Source organism: Marmota monax, unplaced genomic scaffold (assembly GCF_021218885.2).
Source record: "Marmota monax isolate L192 unplaced genomic scaffold, Marmota_monax_Labrador192_F-V1.1 WCK01_AAM20220418_F8-fsc00008, whole genome shotgun sequence".
NCBI classification, from domain to species: Eukaryota; Metazoa; Chordata; class Mammalia; order Rodentia; family Sciuridae; genus Marmota; species Marmota monax.
The window spans coordinates 9,285,835-9,307,461 of record NW_026694432.1 but is presented as its reverse complement, the minus strand read 5'-3'; the positions used below and the strand labels follow the sequence as shown (position 1 = coordinate 9,307,461).

The 21,627-nt window shown below is 36.5% G+C and overlaps 1 protein-coding gene across 8 annotated transcripts in view; it reads left to right on the top strand.

Moving 5' to 3' along the window:
* The window catches only part of Nfyc (nuclear transcription factor Y subunit gamma), a 62,175-nt gene that overhangs the window by 16,657 nt on the left and 23,891 nt on the right, over nucleotides 1-21,627 (top strand). For 6 of the 8 annotated variants that reach the window (XM_046468593.2, XM_046468591.2, XM_046468594.2 and 3 more), the window contains exon 2: nucleotides 16,779-16,891. In XM_046468593.2, coding sequence (XP_046324549.1) covers nucleotides 16,787-16,891 — 105 coding nt within the window. In that variant the 5' untranslated portion in view covers nucleotides 16,779-16,786. Of the gene's footprint in view, nucleotides 1-7; nucleotides 16,171-16,778; nucleotides 16,892-21,627 lie in introns of those variants that run through there. The other 2 variants (XM_058570854.1, XM_046468592.2) reach the window with 2 other exon arrangements.

The window sequence follows — 21,627 nt, the reverse complement described above, 5'->3', positions numbered from 1 at the left end:
ATTTAATGTCAGCTTTCTCATGTGTAAAAAATGAATCTAAGAATAGCACCTTCTTATTTAGAGAGTCTTGAATGAGATCATGTATGTCAAGGGCTTTGAAAATTATTAATTGCTGTATAAATATTATTTGTATTAATCTAAACTTATTGGAGAAAATTGTGGCATCAAAGGAAACAATTGTAATATTTTAATATGTTTACAAAGAGGTTTGATACATATGCCTTCACTGCATGTTCCTATTTATGCTAATAGGACCCCCTCTATTTAATGCATATATGGAGATCACCAAACCTTTATTAAGGGTTCTATGAAAGAATTTAAAACCCTTTGTCAAAAATTTAAGGGCCCCAGAATAAGATGAAGTGGGAGTACTTTTTTATAGCATTAGATTTAAGAACCTCTCAGAATAAAAACTGAACGTCTGTTCTGATTGGATACTGAGATTTGAATTATAATGCAGGTAAATTGTAATGGTTGCTTGGTATTTACCAAGCAGAGGTTACATTTTTAGTTTATGCACCAAATATTTATAAAGTAAACTGAAGCCATTTTTTTGTTTGCTTTGTAGTCATATGATCTTTATGTGTTCAGGTTTGGGAGATAGTTATCGCTTGCAGGGTAGTAGCAAGCGAGTCAGTGTTGGGATGAAGACTTAAAAACATTGATCCCACTAAAATCTGAGTGTTACTGTGAATTTCACACTGTGATACTGTGAGATACCTCTCTAACAAATGGTGGAAACCCATGTCGGTTTCTTTCACATCCATTTTACATGCCTAGGGTTCTCTATTTTAGGACTTCCTCACTGCTCCTTTTCCCCTGCTGTGGGGTTGATATTTTGTGATCTACTTGATTTCTTATCCTATAAGTCACTTCTGTCAGTCATCATTAATGTCTTCCTCCTTTCCGAGTATTGAAAGAATCATACTTAGAATGAGATTTGGCAAAATTTGCATTGGCCTCTCCAAATTAAATTTCAGTTCCAGGGATGTGTGTGTCAATAATCATGATCACGGTGGGTTTTTTTTCCCTAAAACAAAATGAGGTCTCCATTTAAAGAAGCTGTATACTTTTGTTGGGGCTTCAGAAACATTCTTGAAGCTGATCATAGTCGCCTTCGTGAATCACATTATTTTTGCCCATTTCTATCCCTAATGATACAGAGTTTTGAATAGTCCTAAATTATGCTGATGGAAATAATTTAGGGACCTAGTCTATTTCCTTTCTTTTCCTCTTTTGGTACTGGGGATTGAACTCAGGTGTTCTTTGCCACTGAGCTACATCTCTACTCCTTTTTATTTTTTATTTTGAGACAGGATCTCACTAAATTTCTAAAGCTGATCTCCAACTTGCAGTCCTCTTATCTCAGCCTCCCGAGTCACTGGGATTATAGTTGTGTAGCACTGAGCTCCACTTGGTTCTTTTCTTGTAAAAGGGAAATCGAGGCCCAAAGAGATTAGGTGCCCTTATTAAGTAGGGTCTTTCAGCTTTTATGTGGTGGTTGGACTGTGCAAGATCAGAGATTTCAACTCTCTCTCAATTCATTGCATGTTCATTTTATTCCTCTAGGTTTTTACTTTTTGTCTTCTATGTTTTGTTTTCTTTTGGTATATCCATACAGGCTTACTATTTGGATATAGAAGGAACAGAGAGAAAAATAGGCCATGGAGGAGGTTCAGAGGTTTCCATATGGAATCTGTTAGTTAAGAAAGTCTGCTGTGGCAGCAGACTTAGCATCCCTTTTGGGATCTGAAGATCTCTTGCCTCAGCCAGTTCCTTATTCAAAAAAGTGAAAATTAGCTAGGAGGCTAATGGTGCCCACCTGGCTGAGATATTCCAGAGAGTTAGGTTTCTTTTATGCTGTACAAGGAAGTGAACAAAGCTACAGACAACACCTGTATGCCAATTAGAGTTATTTAATTATTCTATTAATACACTTCAAGAACAAGTTTGTCCTAAAATAACTTTGGGTCTAGTTTTTCAAATAAGTCCTTAAGCTAATCTATATTTAATAAAACAAAGATCCCAAGGTCATGTGAAGTATTTGACAAGGTTAAAATAGAAGTCACTGTTTATGTATTCCCCAAGTTATATTTTAAATGATGCTAACTTTACTTCTTCCCACTAGCAAAGTGGTATTTAGTTTGTGTATGTGTTCATGTGTATTGGGGTAGTTGTGAATTTTGGGGTTTTTTTTTTTTGCAAATTTTGAAAGACTGTCTTGAAAATAATTTTAAATTTTCTTATCACCTTCATCATTTGAACAAAAGCCATTGAAAATTATGACACAGTTAGATGACATGTAACTCATGTCTGCATTACACAAAAGTTTCAGTTTTCTTTTCACTGCATCAGCATTGGGCCCAGCTCATGGGGACTTGGGTTCAGATTCTATCTGTGGAATAGAATCTTATCTCTCTATTTCTCCCCATGGCCTACTGTTCAATAGCTTTCCAAAAGTTTTTCTTAGAGTATTATAAAAGGGGCGACTGAAGGAAAAAAGTGAAGATACATTCCAATATAAAGAAAGAACCAAAGAGAAAAACACCTTGTAAATGTTTAACTTTAAAGTGCATAACATAGCTTGTGACCTTGTGTTACTTAGTTCAAAGGAAGAAAAAAGACTAAAATAAAATGACCGTAGCAAACTATAGTGCTGATTCACATAGTTATCCTTTATTCTTGGAAGTACTGTCATTTTGGTTCATCTCCATGGTTTCAATTACATAGAAAACTAAAGGAAAGATCTGCTTGACTGGAAATATCCAGATAAAATTAATTTTTTCTTTATGTACCTAAGCTATATAATTTCTACCTTGAGGAAAGTTGGATACTTTATACTTTTTTTCATCAGTTTACTATACATGTGGTTTTTATGTGGAGACTTAAGAAATGTATACATGAGGCTGGGGATGTGGCTCAGTGGTAGAGTGTTTGCCTGGCATGCATGAAGGCCTGGGTCTGATCCTCAGCACACACACCCCCAATATATATGTGTGTGTGTGTGTGTGTGTGTATACACACATATATTATGTACAATATGTACATACATACACACGTTTACAAGTAAAATTTTACTCAGGATCTAACAATCGGTAGGGAATACTGATGTTGTATATCAAGTGTTAGAAACTGATCTGAAAGGTGCAGGTAAAGCACACACAATTCAGAAGAAGGAAGACCTTGCTTTAGAAATAAGGAGGGCAGTTTAACTGGGTGTTGGACTTACAGAGATAAGAACTAGGACATTCTGGGCATGGGGAATAGCAGAAGCAAGGTCAAGATTCGCAAAGTGTAGCTTGGGCTGAAGAGAGCAATAAATGAGCCACTCTGTTGAGAGCATAAGGAAATGAGTTAAGGACAGGAATGGGTAGAAAGAGAAAGAAGTCTGGAGAAGTTGGGAGGTCTTGACTGTTCACATATGAACAGTCTAACTTTGGTGACCATTGACTAAAGAGTAGTAGACTATCAGAGCTGTGCTGTTTTAAAATTTATTACATATCCTTATGTAAAATGAATTTGAATAGAAGATGCTAGAAACTTACATGGAGTTGACAAGGGCCTGAAGAGAGATAGTGGCAGTATGAGAAAAGGTCAGGAGATGGACACTGTTGCAACACTATTACTACAGAATTAGGCAGTTGACTAGAATTAAGAAACAGGAGAAAGGATTCCAGGAGATTTCAAGCCTGAGTGACTGACAGAAACAAAAAAGTTAGAAGGAGCAAGTTTGGGGAAGGAAGACAGATTTGAGTTTGGGCATGGGGCATTTCAGTTCTGGGTAGCTTTGTGGTTGGAAATGTCAGGCAGTTTATACATTCAGGATTGGACCTTTGGAGAGATATCAAAATTAGTAATGTATATTTGGAATTTAAACTCATAGAAGTTGTAGCTGAACCTGGAGGTTAGATGGGAAAGAATTAAGGGAGAGAATGGACCGAAGAAAAAAACTTCATGGCAAAGATGGAAACAAAAATGGTTAGACTCTAAAGTTAGAAATCCAGAAGCACACTCATTGGCATCTTCTAGGTCAGTGTTGTTAAGTTGTTTTGATTGTTTTCAGAGTGAGCAGCTCCCATGTGGAAGTTGTGTGTGTGTGTGTGTTTAATTTTAGTTGTTGATGGAACTTTATTGTATTTATTTATTTAGATGTGGTGCCAAGGATCAAACCCAGGACCTCATACGTGCTAGGCAAATGCTCTGCCACTGAGCTACAACCCTAGCCCATGGAAGTTGTGTTCTTATTCTCAAAAGTAACTTTTGTTCATTTTGTTCAAAACTAGAGAAGATAATTCTCCTTATTCAGTTAGGAAGGTAAAGGTGTTATTATTAGCCTACATCTTCCTTATAATAATTTGAGCACTGTGTGTACATGATTCATAATCTTAAATGAATATAAGTTCAGGCTAAAATATGCCAGAAGCTAAAATTTTCTGTCTGTGTCTTGACATGTGAAAGATTAGAGAAATAACAGCCCCTAGAATCTCATGGCCTTCACTTGTTCTGAAGATGCACAGATATTTCCTTGAGATCTTATTCAGTAGTTCTTTGAGATTAGATTGTGTGTGTGCACATATCATCATCTAATGCAAGGATTAGATTTCTGAATTGCATTGCAACTTAGCAAGACCCTGTTCGAAAATAAAATATAAAAGAGGGCCTGGAGCTGTGGCTCAGTTGTTAAGCATCTTTTAACTACATTCAATCCCTAGTAATAAAAAATAAGAAAATAAGTATGTAGGAATTTGTCAGTCTTAGAAAATAACTTATAGCCACATGATCATGATAATACCAATGAGTAACACATACAGTTTATTACCAGGAATGGGACTAGCCTCATACAGCAGATTTACCAATATTTTTCAGTATAAGGAACCTATATTTGGTTTCTAGGCTAAGTATGTTGTAATTACCTTCAATCTAAAGTAAAGAATGAATGAATAAATAAATAAAGATAATAAGAAACTTTTTACTAGAGAAATAGTGATAAATTTCCAGCCATCTTGCTTGGTTATTTATATATCTTCATCTCCATGATTATTTTCTTTGGTTAATTAGCTGGCAATGCGGATGCAGTACTCCTGAAGGTAGTTAAGCTGTGTAATAGTATATGCAATATTTATGTTAAGCATAGTACTGTGCAGTTAACAATGTAATTTAGTACTCATTCTCTTATATGGTATTTACCTAACGTATGTAATAAGGATTATCATCCTCATTTCGAGGGTAAGGAAACAGGAGGCAGAGTGGGATGACACTGCACTGCACCTTGTTCTGTATATTAATGAATAGTTTATAACTATCTGTTTAATGAGACTAATTCCTCCTCTCACCTTCCCTTTTCTCTGCATCTTTTTTCCCTAAGAGGCACACATTAAAAAAAAAAAAAGGTAATTCCTCTAGAGTTCTCAGTCTTACATTATATGTCTACTTATATATACTTATTATATATACTTATTATAACAGGAAAAAATACATTGTCAAATTGATTTATTTTTAAAGCTTTTGTCAAAAAGGGTGATCAGAGCCACTTTTCAGAACAAATCATTGTACAAATGGAGTTTTGCACAATGAGTATTACCAATGTTTTTGAAATTGCCTTTCATATTCCTCAATTCACTCAAGTTGAATAAATAGTTAGATTATTTTTTTCAAAATAGATAAATGGCTAGAGTTAGGAGTTCTGTGGTGTCCCTTAGCTATGCATATGCACATTTTGTGGTATGTATTAGACAGCTCCTAAATTTGTATTCTTGACTTGAAACACAGATTGATATTTTTAGGTGAGTCATATTGTTTTTAAATAATCAGTTGTTTCAGGTTTTCTAGTTGTGATTTATAATACAAACTTTGCTTTACCGTCTAGTAAGGTAGTTAGAACAAAGGAATTCTGATTTCTTGGAGTGAACATTGTCAGCTCTATTCACAATGTAGCAGTAATTATAACTTTGAAAACTAAATAGAGTTTAACTGGGTGATTCCTATTCTAAGTGTGCAACTTTAGAAGTACCTCCAATAAGATTATTGGGCTAAGGATGTTCTGAACTATAGTGAAAGTTTACCAGGTCCCCCAAAGTGAACTGAGTTTAGGTGGTCTAGTTCCACTCCTTGAAGAAAACTACAGTTTAACAACCTTAAGTTTTCCAGTTTTAATTTTTCTGCCTTGAAACATGTAGGAATCTTGCATTTTGGCATTTTAGAGTCCTTTTTTCAGCACCGCCCCCCTTCTCTTTCATCTCCCCCTAACCCCAAGCAGAGGGCAGAATTCACTGTGTGTGAGTCAGCAGAATCTATACAGCTGAATCAATACAACTAGGCTCATATTGACATTCTTCTAACACCCTCCAGGTTTTTAATTGAGAATTCTCTACCTCCCCACAGATTTTAGAATGATTAACTCACTGATAGAATTCTCTATTTTCCAGTGCAGCCTTATATTAGATAATGATCTATATTTGTGCTACATTTTCTAAAGTAGAGCATGTTTTCTATCCATCCCCACTTATTTAGTCTTCCATTGGATTTCTGTACAAAGATTGCTGTACAACTGAACACAGGTACTTAAGAATGTCCCTATTTGCAAATTTCAAAGAAAAGAACACAGAGTGAGGCTAAGAATTTGTGAGATCTTAAAATAGTTCTTGAGGAGCTTGTGTTTGGTCATTTAGTAGATGTGCATTAAATCCCCACTATGTGTAAGTCATGTTTGCCTTGAGGATGTGCCAGAAACAGTTATGTAAGAACTGGGGAGAAGATATGAGTTGGAAATTTTAGGCTTAAAATACATGTCAAAATCAATATGATACAAGTCTGAAAATGCTACTTACAGAAAGAAACAAAATTTATTTATTTATTTATTTTGTGAAATAGATTAGATTAGATTCCAGGAACGGTTTCTTGGGGAGGAAAAAAAAAATGAGCTTTCACTACTAAATGTTTAATTTTCTTACGATTGTACTTAAAGGCAAGCTTCTTACCAATGCAATTCCCCCCAACACCTTAAACATTGGTTATTATTCATGAAATGGTATCAAAAATTGCTGTTTTTCAGGATATGTTTTCCCTACTCCAGAATCTTGGAGAAATGGAATCAACAGAGCTCTAGTCAAAGCTCAAAACAGAATCTTTTGTTTGGATGGTAGGACCAGGTAGGAGGGTGGGGAGCTGCCCTGAACTCCACTTTTTCCATATCTTCTACAAGACAAAACATCCATATACTTCTAGTTTATGAAAGTTTGAGGTGTCAAAAGAATCATGTTCTAAGAATTTAAATATTTTTGGATTATTCTGGAGGGAAAAAATCTCCATAGCTACTGATCATTGATGTTCCTAGGGATTTAAATTTGAAGCATTCCCACTCATTTTCAGCTTTAGTTCTTTGCTTATATGGAACTTGAACATTCATTCTAAATTTAGTAGTTTAAGGGACTTTTAAAATTATTTCATATTTATAAAAAAGATGAGAGAAGATCTTTCTCTGTTTTAATAGTATTAGTATTTCCATGTATCTGAAATGTTTTTTAAAGGAAATACAAATGATTAAATTATTTTAAATTATTAAATGATTAAAAAGAAAGCAAGTAATTTCAATGATAGAGATGAAGAAGCTAGCTGGGTCATTTGCTACAAGTCCTTAGGCTTGGTAGTGTACCTGGGACTGTTCAGGCCAAAAGTAGTCTTATCCACCAATTCTGAGCAGTAATGATGATATGCCATCTGACATTTCTATGAAGCTCAGTGTTTTCTGAGACCTTCTGACATGCATTGTCCTGTTTGTGTGTTGTGACTGATGAATAGTGGCCCTAAAAAGTTAAGTGATTTGCTCAATATCATAAACATATAGTTGGCCAAAGAGGAAGACCCCCAGATCTGATAGTTTATTTAACCTTGAACTCTACTCCCCCCCCCCCCCCAAGTGGAGTATTCAGAAGTACTGCTGATCCAGCTAAAATCATGCAACTGTGTGGAAAGAAAGACAAAGGAGAAATAGGGAAAGGTTGCTTATATGATAGGGCATAGTGTCATTAGCACTTTTCTTCTGTGATTGCCACAGGGATGTTGGGAACAAGTGGATAAAAATGATCTTTTGGGCTAAGGACTTTCAAGTCAGTGATTTCAGCTAAGATCACCCTACTCTCTGAACAGTTTGAATATACATCACCTTAAAACTGCAAAAAGTAAGAACGAACTAACTAAAGAACAGAATTTTAGAGGCTTTATAGTGCTGTCTTCACTACTTACTATATTGTGGCCTTAAGCAAGTAGTAACTTAAGGTACCCATTTCTCAGCCTTATGTATAAAAATTAGAATGATCTTGATAAATTTATGACCGAATTAAGTAAAGACCAATTGAGGGTAATTTATGTGGCAAGTAGTTTGTAAAATCTGAACCTCTTTAGTTGGCATTTTCAAAACATTCTTCAGAATTACACTTCTCACTTTTCCTGGTCACCCAAACACAGCATACTGCCAGAAACCAAGCAAGAGGTTATTTGTAAACCTCAGAAGGAACCAAGGAAGCAAAATGGCTCTTTGTTCTAGGATACAAGTTAACTTAGGCTACAAGCTGTTTCTATCTCTAGCTCATGTTAGAGTTCCCTTTCAGTATTGGGGCCTGAAAAACCAGTTATTCTCCATTCTTCCTGCAAGAATGTATTTACTCTCATTAGACTGGAGGGGCAAAGAGATTCAGATTTATTTCTGTGGGGCAAAGGATGTTGGCTGAGCTCACTGTTAATGGGGGGAGATAGGGGAGCCATATAACAGTTGTGTGATCAAGGCACACTTTTCAACTTCCGGTGCTCAGTTTCCCCATTAGTAAATATGAGATAAAACACTTAACAGGGTTCTAAATATTATATGATCCCTTTTCTTTAAGGGGCCAGATGATATTTTAGATTTTGCAGGTTGTATGGTTTCTGTTGTAACTCATAGCTAATGAGGATTGCTGTATTCCAGGGAAATGTCATGTACTATGGGCCACATATGTCTTGTGGGCTGTAGTTTTTTGAATCTTGCTTTAGAATGCTTCACTAAATATTTGGTCCTTGTATACCACCCTGCATAATACTAATAAACACGTTTTATTGCTGACATATGTGCAAGAATGATTTGAATTTGAGTATTCACGAAATCATGAAGAATAAAGTGTGAAGTAAGATGCATGCATACTATTTTCTGTTCCATAAAAACAAATTTTAAATGTTCTGTTCATGCTTTTCTATCACTTAGTGTTGCATATACCAGTTACTGTGCCTTTATTTCCTCCTTATTATATCACACCTGTGCTATTTGGCCCCTGTTGCAGTAGATAGTGAACAGAAACACGTTTTTGAAGGAAAAGAGGCTCTGTTTCTAGTTTGAAAATGTCCTTGTGAACACATCTTGAAGAACAGTGTCAGCCAGTTCCAATCCTTAGTCTTTGAGGAAGCAGGGGTATCCAGTAGGTACAGTGAAAAGCAGCTTCATTCTTGGCCTCATGGAATTGGAGACTCTTAAACATTGAACTGGGCATTAATCAGAGCTGGGGAAAGTAAGACTACATTATTCATTTTTGGGATGAGAACTATATAATAGCCTGCCAGTATGACCAGCTGATGCCCAGCTATGTAAGGGTTTAGAATGTAAGCAATAAGGTTTCTGGCACTAGGCTTAGAGCTTTCTTGTTTAAATAGAAACCTTATATGAACTTAAATAAAAAGAGTATTGCATCCTCTTTTCTTTCTAGTCACACTGCTTTCCCTTGTATCCATTCATGTGTTGCATATTCAAGTAGTAAGTGAGTAAAACTTTCTTACTAGGCCATTAGAGACCCTTAAAATATATGTGTTCAGTTTACACAGTTTTAGAAGTAGCAGCTTAGAAGAGTGACTGGCCCAAGACCACTGACTTGGCAGGAGGCCAGTGCACAAACAGGTCTTAATTTCCAGAGCAGTGGTTTTTTTTCCTTCTGAAATTGTCATCTTGAGGTTGATTTTGTTAAGGTTTGAAATGCTATCTAGCCATTGTGATTGCTAATGGCATATGTCCTAAGTTCTATCTATATAAACATCAAATTGTTGGTGGAATTGTTTGTTTTGAGTGTCTCAGTCCTCAATTTTATTTTTCACGTTTTTTGGTAGTTTGGAAGAATGTCTAAAGTCACAAACCCAAATTAGTTTAAATCCTGTCCCCCTTTCTTCCTTATCCACCTGTTTATTCATATTAACATTCTTTTCTCTTTATCTCTCATTCACTTTTTTAAAGATAACATCTCAGTAGTTTTATCTGATTCAAATGAAGAGAACTAGAGCTAATAATATCAATGGATACCTGAATAGTATTGAAACATAAAATGCTTTTGACAGTTACAGAGGAAGACTATTCAAAATTCAGCTCAGAAAAAGAGAATTAAGAAGATAAGTACTTTGAACATAAGGAAATACTTGTTGACATGCAGGAATGGTAATACTTCATAGCCTAAAGGCTTATTATAGCCTTGCAAGTTGGATAGGCAAATATTAAGGGGAAAGGATGGTACTAGCACTTAGGATTGATTCCCAGTCAGTCCTGGGCTAAGATTTGTTTGCATTTAACAGTGAGAATATTATTTTTACATAATACTTGTTGCCCAGGATGGGTACTTTAATATAGGGAGCAGCATTAGTCAAGAATTGGACTTTATTTTATAGGAGCTTCCTTTGGTCTTCTTTCCTTGAACAGTTATTGTGATGCAAACAATATCTATTTGGTTTTAATTACTTTAGAGAGCTGTTTTGTAGATTTAGGCATATTATAAAGGACTTTGCTATAGAGAATGAAGTACATGCCAAGGAATAGAGAGATAAAGCCTGAAGGTACAGAGTTTTTAGAAACCAGGTTTATTTTTTGCAGTAAAGCCTAATTTCTTTGTATGTTATAAGGTTGGTAATTTTGGTACATCCTATTCTGTACCCAGACATATCACTAAGGGAAGATTTGATGAGCATGGTACCTTTAAGAACAAAAACCTATTTTGGGGATATTATAAAAACTGTTATATCTCTTTTTCTTTCTTGAAAAATGATGAAGAGCAACTGATATTAGAGTGATAACTAGATTGTCCACTCTTTTTTTTTTTTAAGAGAGAGAGAGAGAGAATTTTAATATTTATTTTTTAGTTTTCGGTGGACACAACATCTTTGTTTGTATGTGGTGCTGAGGATCAAACCCGGGCCGCACACATGCCAGGCGAGCGCGCTACCACTTGAGCCACATCCCCAGTCCTGTCCACTCTTTTTTTATATTTATTTTTTAGTTGTAGTTGGACACAATACGTTTATTTTATTTATTTTTATGTGGTGCTGAGGATCGAACCAAAGGGCCTCACACGAGCTAGATGAACGCTCTACCGCTGAGCTACAACCCCAGCTAGATTACCCACTCTTAAGTGGTCTGTTTGAATCATCTTACTCCATTATTTTCTTCATTTTCCTAATCAATAGCCAGACAGAGGTAGTTAGTATTTAATCTCTTCCTCCTACTTAACCCATTGTCATTAATTTTTCTAACTTTGCCCATCTATCCTGGGTAGAACTGAAGAACTTCTGGCTTTCAGAAGACTTACACTTGGGCATGGCACATACCCCATTTCCAGCCTCTCTTTTTTTTCTTTTTGGTATTGGGGATTGAACTCAGGGGCACTCAATCACTGAGCCATATCCCTAACTCTATTTTGTATTTTATTTAAAGACAGGGTCTCACTGAGTTGCTCAGCACCATTCTGTTGCTGAGGCTGGCTTTGAACTCCTGCTCCTCTTGCCTCTGCGTCCCAAGTTCCTGGGATTACATGCGTGTACCTCTGTGCCCAGCCATTTCCAGCCTTTAAAGCTGCCTTGCAAATTCTAGGACCTTCTTGCACATGTGTATATGTATGTGTATGGTTCTTTCTGTCATCCCTTTTATCTTAAATCCACTTTAGTAAGTCAGCTTCAGGCGGCTTTCTGATTATAGTCCTTCTTGATTTAAAGATTCAGGGAGACGCTCATTTATTCTGAGCTTCCTATAACAGTTTCTGTGACCACTTCCTTTGGTTGTTCAGGCAATCCCAGTAAGTCTCTCTTGGGGTCAAACTTTCTAAGCTGCCCTTTTTCTCAGAGTGGCTGTACCTAGTGACTCCCTTGCCCTTCACTCTGTAGTTATCAGACTGTGCTAGGTGATGTGGGGGATCCAGAGATGAATCATACTCAGATCCTATCCTCTGGTTTGTTCACCAGAGCCAGGCATTGTGTTACACACCTGTAATCCCAGTGACTCAGGAGGCTGAGGCAGGAAGATTGCAAGTGGAGGCCAGCCTCAACAACTTAGACCCTATCTCAAAATTTAAAAATGAAAAGGTCTGAGGATATAGCTCAGTGATGGAGTACCCCTAGGTTAAATCCTTAGTGCAAAAAGAGAAAAAAAGGAACTTGTATACCAGGAGGGGACATAGACATAAACATAATGATCATACAAGGTTATGCATGAGGGCAGAAAGAGAGCAGCAGATCAGGGGCTTTGCAGGTTCACAAGAAGGAGGGGCCACTTGCAGATGGGGATATTTAAAGAAGACTGTGTAGAGAAATGGTAGTTGAGCTGAGCATTGAAGAAACTACCTTTTCATTATGGACTTTGATTCTTCCCTGTCTAGTTGTGGAAAGCAAACTTTTAAAAAACAGATAAATTAATATGTACTGGGAGCTGAGATTACTTTCAATTCAATTCTTACCTCATGATTAAACAGTTAAACAGTCTTATTCAAGGAGTTATAAAGTAATTAGTGAACATGAATAATAAATTGAACATTAAAAATGAACTAAAGTTGGGAAATTCTATATTGCATTTTTCATAAGAGTGATCTAAGCTAATGTGGCATGGTCTTAAGACTGTTTTGTCTACTGTCAGCTTTATATATAAATAGCTTTCCCCAGTGGTAGAGATAGTGACTTAACATGGAATGAAAATAATCCTTAAATAAATCTCTTGTAACTTTTAAATGCATGCCTTCTTTCATCACCCAGATGAACCCAACACATTTTCTATGGGCCACTGATGTTATAAATTGGCTACTTCTGTAGTAAAATCGGTTCAGTTACAATTAATGTGTTAATGGCATTTAAAATTGCTTCATATTTTTTAACTTGTTGGTGTCTCTGGCCAGCAAAATTATTTTGTTTTCAATTAGACATTATTACTTGAATGTCAAATCATACCTCAATGAGAGAATATTGAGAACACTAATTAGTTTTTCATAAAATACATTGCTTGGCTTATTTATTTATTTTTTATTGACATGAGGTCTCGCTATGTTGCTCAGGCTGGTCTTAAACTCCTGGCCTCAGGGAATCCTCCATCTTCAGCCTTCCTAGTAGCTGGGTCTATAGGCACATGCCATTGCACCTGGCTTGGTCTAATGTTTTAATGCTCAATGCACTGAATGGATCTGCTTTAGGAAAAGCCTTTTGATAAAAGGACTCACCTTTTCCAGGAATTTACAATTAACTTATGTTCTTCCAAGAGATATTACTAATCGTCTCTGCAAAGATGCTAGAAAACATGCTTCAGATCTTTTATCTTTCTTTTTTTTCCCCCATGGGAGGATCTTTGTCCTAAATAGAGAGTACTTTTGTCTTTTGAGATCAGGAATTTATTTAAAAAAAAAAAAAAGGAGAAGGAATAAAGAAAGTGTGGCTGGATGGAAAAAAATATAAAGACTGTAATTAATTGCAAAGCTCAGATGTAACTTACCTTGTAAATTAAACTTAATGTAAAGAAGAACATTCAGATCTGTCCAATGATGGAAAAGAATGCCTTACCAGTAAGCCAGTTTTCTGAACTAGAGAGAGAGAGAGACAGGCACTCAAATTTAAGCTGGATGACTACTTAAGGGAGAGTCCTGGGGTTGAAACAAGAGATTAAAGAGGAGTTGGACCCCATGCAGAGTGGTGGGCCTGGTTGTCTCTTGGTGTCTTTTCAGTGCTCAACTCCTCTGATGGAATAAAATATAAGAGGCATTATTATTGACTTGTATTTTTTGCTGCTATCTTCTCAAGTTAAAACTTAACATTTAATACATTTCTAGTTAAGAAATATTTGATAACTTCTGTTTGGCCACAACTCCACTACAACAATGTGTGGCTCTGAGCCAGCTAAAGATTCATTCGTGATCTATTGACTACACGGACTGACCTTGCTGCATATGCAGAGTTGGAGCAGTTCAATATGTAAAAGCAAACCAAACAGTGATTGTATAAAAATGCTTCTTGAATTGTGTACTTTTGTGATGTATTTGGGAAGAGATCAGAGGACAGCTGAAACTTGTTACTACGGCTGGGTGCAGTGGCGCATGCCTGTAATCCCAGTGGTTGAGGATTTCGAGTTCAAAGCCAGCCTTAGCAAAAAGCAAGGTGCTGAGCAACTCCTGAGACCCTGTCACTAAATAAAATACAAAATAGGACTGGGGATGTAGCTCAGTGGTTGAGTACCCCTGAGTTCAATCCCCAGTACCACACACATACAAACACACCAAAAAAACAAACAAAAAAAAAACCAAAAAAACCTTGTTACCAAACTTCTAAATCTTACAGACCTTTGCACTCCATTTAAACCTACCCATCGTTAGTGAATGTACGAAGATGTCACATTGGTAACAGTGCATCTTCCTCCTTTAACTGTATAGCAGTTTGTGTGGAAGATTGTGCTAAGATCATACCTGTCCATGGACCCATGCTGTGAAAGGTTAGATTCTTTTTTGAGCTTTTTTTCATAATTTTCATTTCCAGAAAGATTTTTTATTTGCCCATTTAAAAGGTTTAGATTTTATCACTCTCTTAATTGTCATGAATACCTTATAGAAAACTATTAATAAAAATAAATTAATATTCTCTAGATTACCTTGAATTTTTTCTTATAAATGCATCTTAAGTTGTATATAGATCATGTGTATGTGCTAATAAGTGGAAATGTCATGAGAGCTGAATTGAGGGGAATCTCACTGGATTATTTAATACTACTCACTGAGTATTAAATAATACCCAGCCGTAGTAACAAGTTTCAGCTGTCCTCTGATCTCTTCCCAAATACATCACAAAGGTACACAATTCAAGAAGCACTTTTATAAAATCACTGATTTTATCTAGTCATTTCCAACTGTGATTCAATACTTCCCTTTAACTCCTTCCAGAAACTCCAAGAACATACTGCTTCCCAGATACTTTAGAGTTCTTGTTGATGTATAGAGCTGTTTATAGGCCTCCAGCACCAAAAATTGGCTCCAAACCTTTTCCCATTACATCATCACCCACTAATGTCATTATACCAGAGTGAAGTCTGCTTTGAAGATTAAACTTCTGTTTTCCTTCCATTTTTTCCTCTCTCATTTTCTTTGGAAGGAAAAGGGGAGGGAGGTCAGAGACCTGAGACAAACATTTTTGTGAACTGAACATCCTTTTAGGCTAAGCCTAGATTTGTCAGTCTTCAGTTTCATTCTGCTGATGGAAACTGATCTGCCAGCATGCATCCACATGGAGTCTGGAAAGTGACACGTTTGATCATGTGATACCTAGCTTTGGTGCCTTTTCTTTCAGTCACTCAGAATTAGTTCTAAACAACTTACATAGCTCTCTGCCAGTATCCTGTCACTGGCATGTTAAGCCTTTTCAAATAATTCTCTGGAATAGAAATTCTTAGGAGATCACCAAGTTTCTCGTTCTTTGTGCCTAATTACAGTGTTGCTTGCATTTAACTGTTTGTCAGATAAGCATTTAAGCAATCTGGAAGATTTTTTTTTCTTGTTTCCCTCCATAATTTTTTAAAGACATTACAATATTATCTACAGTTAGAACTAATGTGGGGATTCATATTTATCACAAAACACTTGACCAAATGTAGGTTCTGTCTCTCTTTATGCTAATTTTAATTCACCATTATTTCAACTGTCTTTAAAGCTTCTGTTTGCCAGTGTGTTATGTTTGGCTTTGTGCCAAAAAGCAAGGTTCTCGTCAGGAAAGATTTAGGAAGTAGGTAGTTTCAGTTCAGACTTCATGTCACCCACTTAGTTATTGACGTGGTCTTTTTTTTTTTTTAAATATTTATTTATTTATTTTTAGTTTTCAGCGGACACAACATCTTTGTATGTGGTGCTGAGGATCGAACCCGGGCCGCACGCATGCCAGGCGAGCACACTACCGCTTGAGCCACATCCCCAGCCCCTTGACGTGGTCTTTTGCACTTTTATATCTTTGAGACAGATTTGCCTTAGATTAGAAGTAATAATAATTACCAGTAACTTCAGAGAAATGGACTCCAGTATCTGAAACAAAAGAATAAATTTGGTTCTTATTTTAAAAGATTTGGGGGCTAACATTTTGTTCCATATTAATCTCTGGGGACCCTTAATATATCTGCTGCAAGCCATGACTTGAAGTTTGGGAAACCATGGAGAACCTGAAAAAGCTTTGAAAGTATAGTAGACTAGGGCAACAAAGTCCTTTCCCCGCTCCCACAAGAAGTTAAAGGTCTTGATGTATATTTTGATTTTCTAATTAGAGCTCCTTTGATTTTCTCTTGTGGTGGTGTAATCTAAACTGAAGGGAAAACTTTCCTCCTAATTTTTTCTGCTAAGATTTGAATCTGTGCCAGAAATCTCTAGTAGAGACAAAGTATATACCTTATCAGACTGAAAAATTAGTGAAAACATCTGTAAAGAGAGAGAAATTACTAACATGGACAAAAAGTCTGACTTTATTAATTTCTAACGTGTCTCATGTCTGTGTGGTTTCAGTTATCGAAATGTCCACAGAAGGAGGATTTGGCGGTACTAGTAGCAGTGATGCTCAGCAAAGCCTCCAGTCCTTCTGGCCTCGTGTTATGGAAGAAATCCGGAATTTAACAGTGGTAAGGAAAATTGGGAAACTTCTAAAGATGATTTAAAATACTTGAGACTAAAACATTTTCATTTCAAGCATATTTACAAAGGCATCCTACATTCCTGACATAGTATATTCCTGTATGCGAAAATGAAAATATCACTTACCTTAGGTAAGGTAGCTGTAAGTGTGTCCTATATCATGTTAGTGGTGTTTTTTAGGTGTGTGGGTGTGTAATGGATACTTTGATTTGGATGTTGTTGTCTGACGTGAGATATATCTTTTACTAGAAAAGCAGGGATCTTACCTTCGTGAAGTTGATATAATTCATTGCTTTCTTCTTCTTTTTTTTAAATAGTTCATTTCTTATTGCCTAATTTAGTGGCCCTGTAAATTTCTAGAACTTGAGGGAAATAATTGACAATTTATTTAAGAAATTGGTTGTGAGGCAGACACTCTTTTGAGGTATTAGGGGCTAGGGCTGTGGCTTAGTGGTAGCGCCCTTGCCTGGCATGTGTGAGGCACTGGGTTTGATTCTCAGCATCACATATAAATAGATAAATAAAGATGTATCAACAACTAAAAAAATATATATATTTAAAAAATTTTGAAAAAAAATGCATTTAGATCAGGGTTTCTTAATAGCAGCATTATTGACATTTTTAGCCAGATAATTCTTGTTGTGAGGGGCTGTCTTGTGTACTATAGGATATTTAGCAGCATCTCTGGCCTCTATTCACTAGATGCTAATAGTATCTTCTCCAAGCTGTGACCACCAGAAATGTACCAGATATTGGCACATGTGCCTTTGGGCTAATATCATCCACTATTGAGAACCACTGACTTAGAAGAATCCAACCTTGTAATTACAGCCAGACTAATTTACTCAATAAGTATTTATTAAATACTCACTGACTTGGGCATAGTGATGACTCCTGAATCAGTAAAAGGCAATGTGCTGAGGGAGTGCAGAAGTCATAGTGCTTGCTTCTTGCTGGTTGAGTTAGGGAAGGCATCAAGTAAAGCCAACATGTTTGTTGCATCTTGAAATATGAATAAGCATTCATCAGATTAAAAGGATGAGACAATAGATCTTAGGCAGTGAGAAGGGGTCTGTAAAAGAATGGAGGCTTAGAGCAGAAAGCTTTTTGTTTAGAGGAGTAGCAAGAAGATTGGAATGCTGAAGGTTCCTACATGAGTAGTGGAGGTTGGGGTAGGAGGACAGTCGGGGTGTGAGAGTGGTAGTAGAAGGTGAAACAGGTTAGAATTAGAGTATTTTCAGAGTACATGATCATGTCCTTAATGAAGACTGTTCCATTTGGTATTATTTTAGCAAATACTGAAGGAGTTCCCTCCGTTGAATATGTCATTCCTGCCCTAGAGGTATTAGCATAAGGGCAGAGACAGTACTGAATTCCTTACTGATGTGGAGCTAATATTGCAATTCCTTAGATTTAATGGCTTTTCGTCTCTGCTAAAACAAGATCCCCTTATTTATTTACTCAACAAATATTTTGTATTTATTGTAGCTATGCTGAATTTTGTGGGTCCAGTAGTACGCCAGTAGTACTCAGGGAACATGAGTTCTGTTGACAGACTGAAAACAGGTAACAAAAGAAATAAACCAGGGGCTGGGGTTGTGGCTCAGTGATAAGTAGAAAGAACAAACTAGTTTCCCACTGTGATAAATACCCACTAACTTCAAGGGTAAAAAACTTATTTCAGGGCTAGGGATGTAGCTCAGTGGTAGAATGCTTGCCTAGCATGTGTGAGGCACTGGGTTCTATCCTTAGCACCACATAAAAATAAATAAAGGTTCATCAACTAAAAATATATTTAAAAAAAACTTATTTCATATTCTGAATATACCTGTGGGTGGTGTTTATTTACATAAGGGGTTTTCAGCAGTGGAATTTGGCTTGGTTTTTTCACAGTGGCTTGTGTTCAGAGTAGATTTCCAGTGAAGAACCATTGTTTCTCTTTAGCAGTCTCAAGGTGGTAGTTATTTGTACTGTCTCAGAAAAGAGAGTGGAGGGAATAATGGCATTATAAAGTCAAAAGTGGGATTTTTTCTCAAAAATTGGGAAGATAATCTAATGGTTAAGCTTACTGGGTTTTGGTGTGAGGGTCAGTCTGATAGAAAACTGGCAGTATGGCAGGATTGGCCCATTTTGAAGTCTGCACTAGCTTGGGTTCAGAGACATAAATTCAGGATCAGGCAGGTGGCCAGAGAGGTTTAAGCTCAACACTTTAACTTTTCTGTATCCCGTTGAGCTTTGATTGATTGGTTAGTTGATAGTTGCAATAAAAAAAAAATAACAGGGCTGGAGTTGTGGCTCAATGGTAGAGAGCATGCATGAGGCACTGGGTTCGATCCTCAGCACCACATAAATGTAAAATAAAGATATTGTGTCCACCTAAAACTTAAGAATAAATATTTAAAAAATATAATGATAATAAAATTTACTATCTTATCCATTTTTAAATGTTTGGTTTAGTAGCATTAAGTATATTCACATTTTTGGGAAACACATCTCCAGAACTTTTTCATTTTGCAAAACTGAAACTCTCCCAATTAAAACAACTCCCTGTTCCTCAGACCCTGCTAACCACCATTCTCCTTTCTTTTCTATTAATTTGATTACTTTAGATACTTAATGTAAGTAGAGTCAAATAGTATTTGTCCTTTTGTGACTGACTTATTTCACTTAGTATCATGTTCTCAAGGTTCATCTATGTGTAACAAGATTTCCTTCCTTTTAAGACTTGATAATATCCTGTTATATGTATATACCACATTTGTTTATCCATTCATCTGTTAATAGACACTTGAGTCATTGCCACCTCTTGGCTATTGTGAGTAGTGCTACTATTACCCTGGGCTTTTATTTTTAACCTACTGGTTTACTTTTCAAGTTTGTCAAAAATGCAGATTGTGGTATTGACCAAGTTTTAGCACCTAGACATCTAGTCTATCAGAGGTTTAAAGAGGATTGATTACTTTGAGGCATTCAGTTTGGTTTGGGGTATGAGGCAAAGAATAAAAAGAGTGTTTTTTTTAATCTTTCTTCCATTGATTACTAGACTTCTACTATGTTATGACATCATCTGCTTAAAACAATGTACTGCATATTGTACCTGCACAATAATATTTGAGTGAACCAGACTCTTCCACTTCAGATTTAATGTAAAGCAACATCAGTTACAAGTTTCAGTGAAATGTGATTTAATAAAGTCGGGGTGGTTTTTCCCTTTGTAAGACTCTCTTTTTACTCTATGCTCAGGACTCTAATTTCAGCACATGGAGGCATTTGTTTCTCTGAGTGTACCTCATGTTGCCTGTGCTACTTGACCAAACATTTTGGCATTTCATCTGGGCCTTTCCAGAATTCAGCAGTACTAAAAATCAGACTTCTTCAAATATGCCATAACCTCTTAGGTTGACACCTCAAAATGTTTAACAGATTAAAAAAAAAAAAATCCATTATGCTTAAACCATCCAAACATAGTATAATTTAAAAGAATATGCATGAAGTGTTGTTGTCTCTCTAAGACTGGGAAACATACCTTTCCAAAACCAAGAAATTATAATTTGCTAGATGATGTGTTTCAAAAGCAACAAGAAAGGGTCATAGCTAAAGAGATCATATTATTTCCGCCTAGTAGAAAAGTGAAATGAGGCAGAAATTTACAAAATGCTCCGTTCCTTCACCTTACTGATACCACTCTGGCCCTCAGTCCTGCAAAAGCAATTTATCTTTTATCTCTGCCTGACCATTGTGTTCCCTCATTCTTAAAAGCTCTCTAATTGTCCATAAATTCAGTTGTTATCTGGGATTGAAGTTGGCTAAAAGCCATCCCAAAATGATAGTGTACCAGAGTGAATGTATAAAATACTGTGTATTCCTGCTCAGGCAGAGCTCTAGGAACAAAAAGTAATAGACTTCGTGACGTTAAGTTTTACCCCTCTAGACTTCTTTGACAGTTGAGAAGGCAAAGCCAACTTTGGTCTTTGGATGGGGGTGGTGATGATGCTGAATCTTGATAAATCTAATCCTCCCCCAACTTATTCCCAGTCAGCTGTCAGTTAGCTGTAAATTAATGCCTAAGTTACTTTCCTTTAATTGACAGTGGCATCTTTTAATTTTTTGGTAGCAGGGATTGAACCCAGGGGTGCTTAACCACTGAGTCACATCCCCAGCCCTTTTTTATATTTTATTTAGAGATGGGGTCTCGCTGAGTTGCTAAGTACCTCACTAATCAATCTGCTGAGGCTGGCTTTGAACTCTGGATCCTCCTGCCTCAGGCTCCCGAGTTGCTGGGATTATAGGCATGCGCCACAGTGCCCAGCAACAGGTGGCATCTTTTCATTACTCAGTGCCTTCAGATTGGACAGTTACATTTCTAACACTATAATCAAACCTGATAATATGGTTTAAATGGTTATTTAAACAGGAACTAGGTGGGGACCTCTGGTGGACTATTATAAAATGAACCCTGTGTTGTGGGCCCTTCCTGTAGAGTGGTGCTTCTCAGACTGTATTGTCTCGTTATAGAACCTTGTTAAAATTGTTTTTGATTTAGTAGTCTTTAAGTAGAGCCCAAGATGCCACCTTTATTTTGTGTTCTCAAGTGATGTCATTGTTGGCCTAAGGATGTCACTCTGAGTAGCAAGGCTCTAAAATAAAAGTTCTTAAATTTCACTGACTCTTAGTCAAAAAACTTGATGCCAGGACTCTACTCCCCAGAGTTCCTTATTCATTT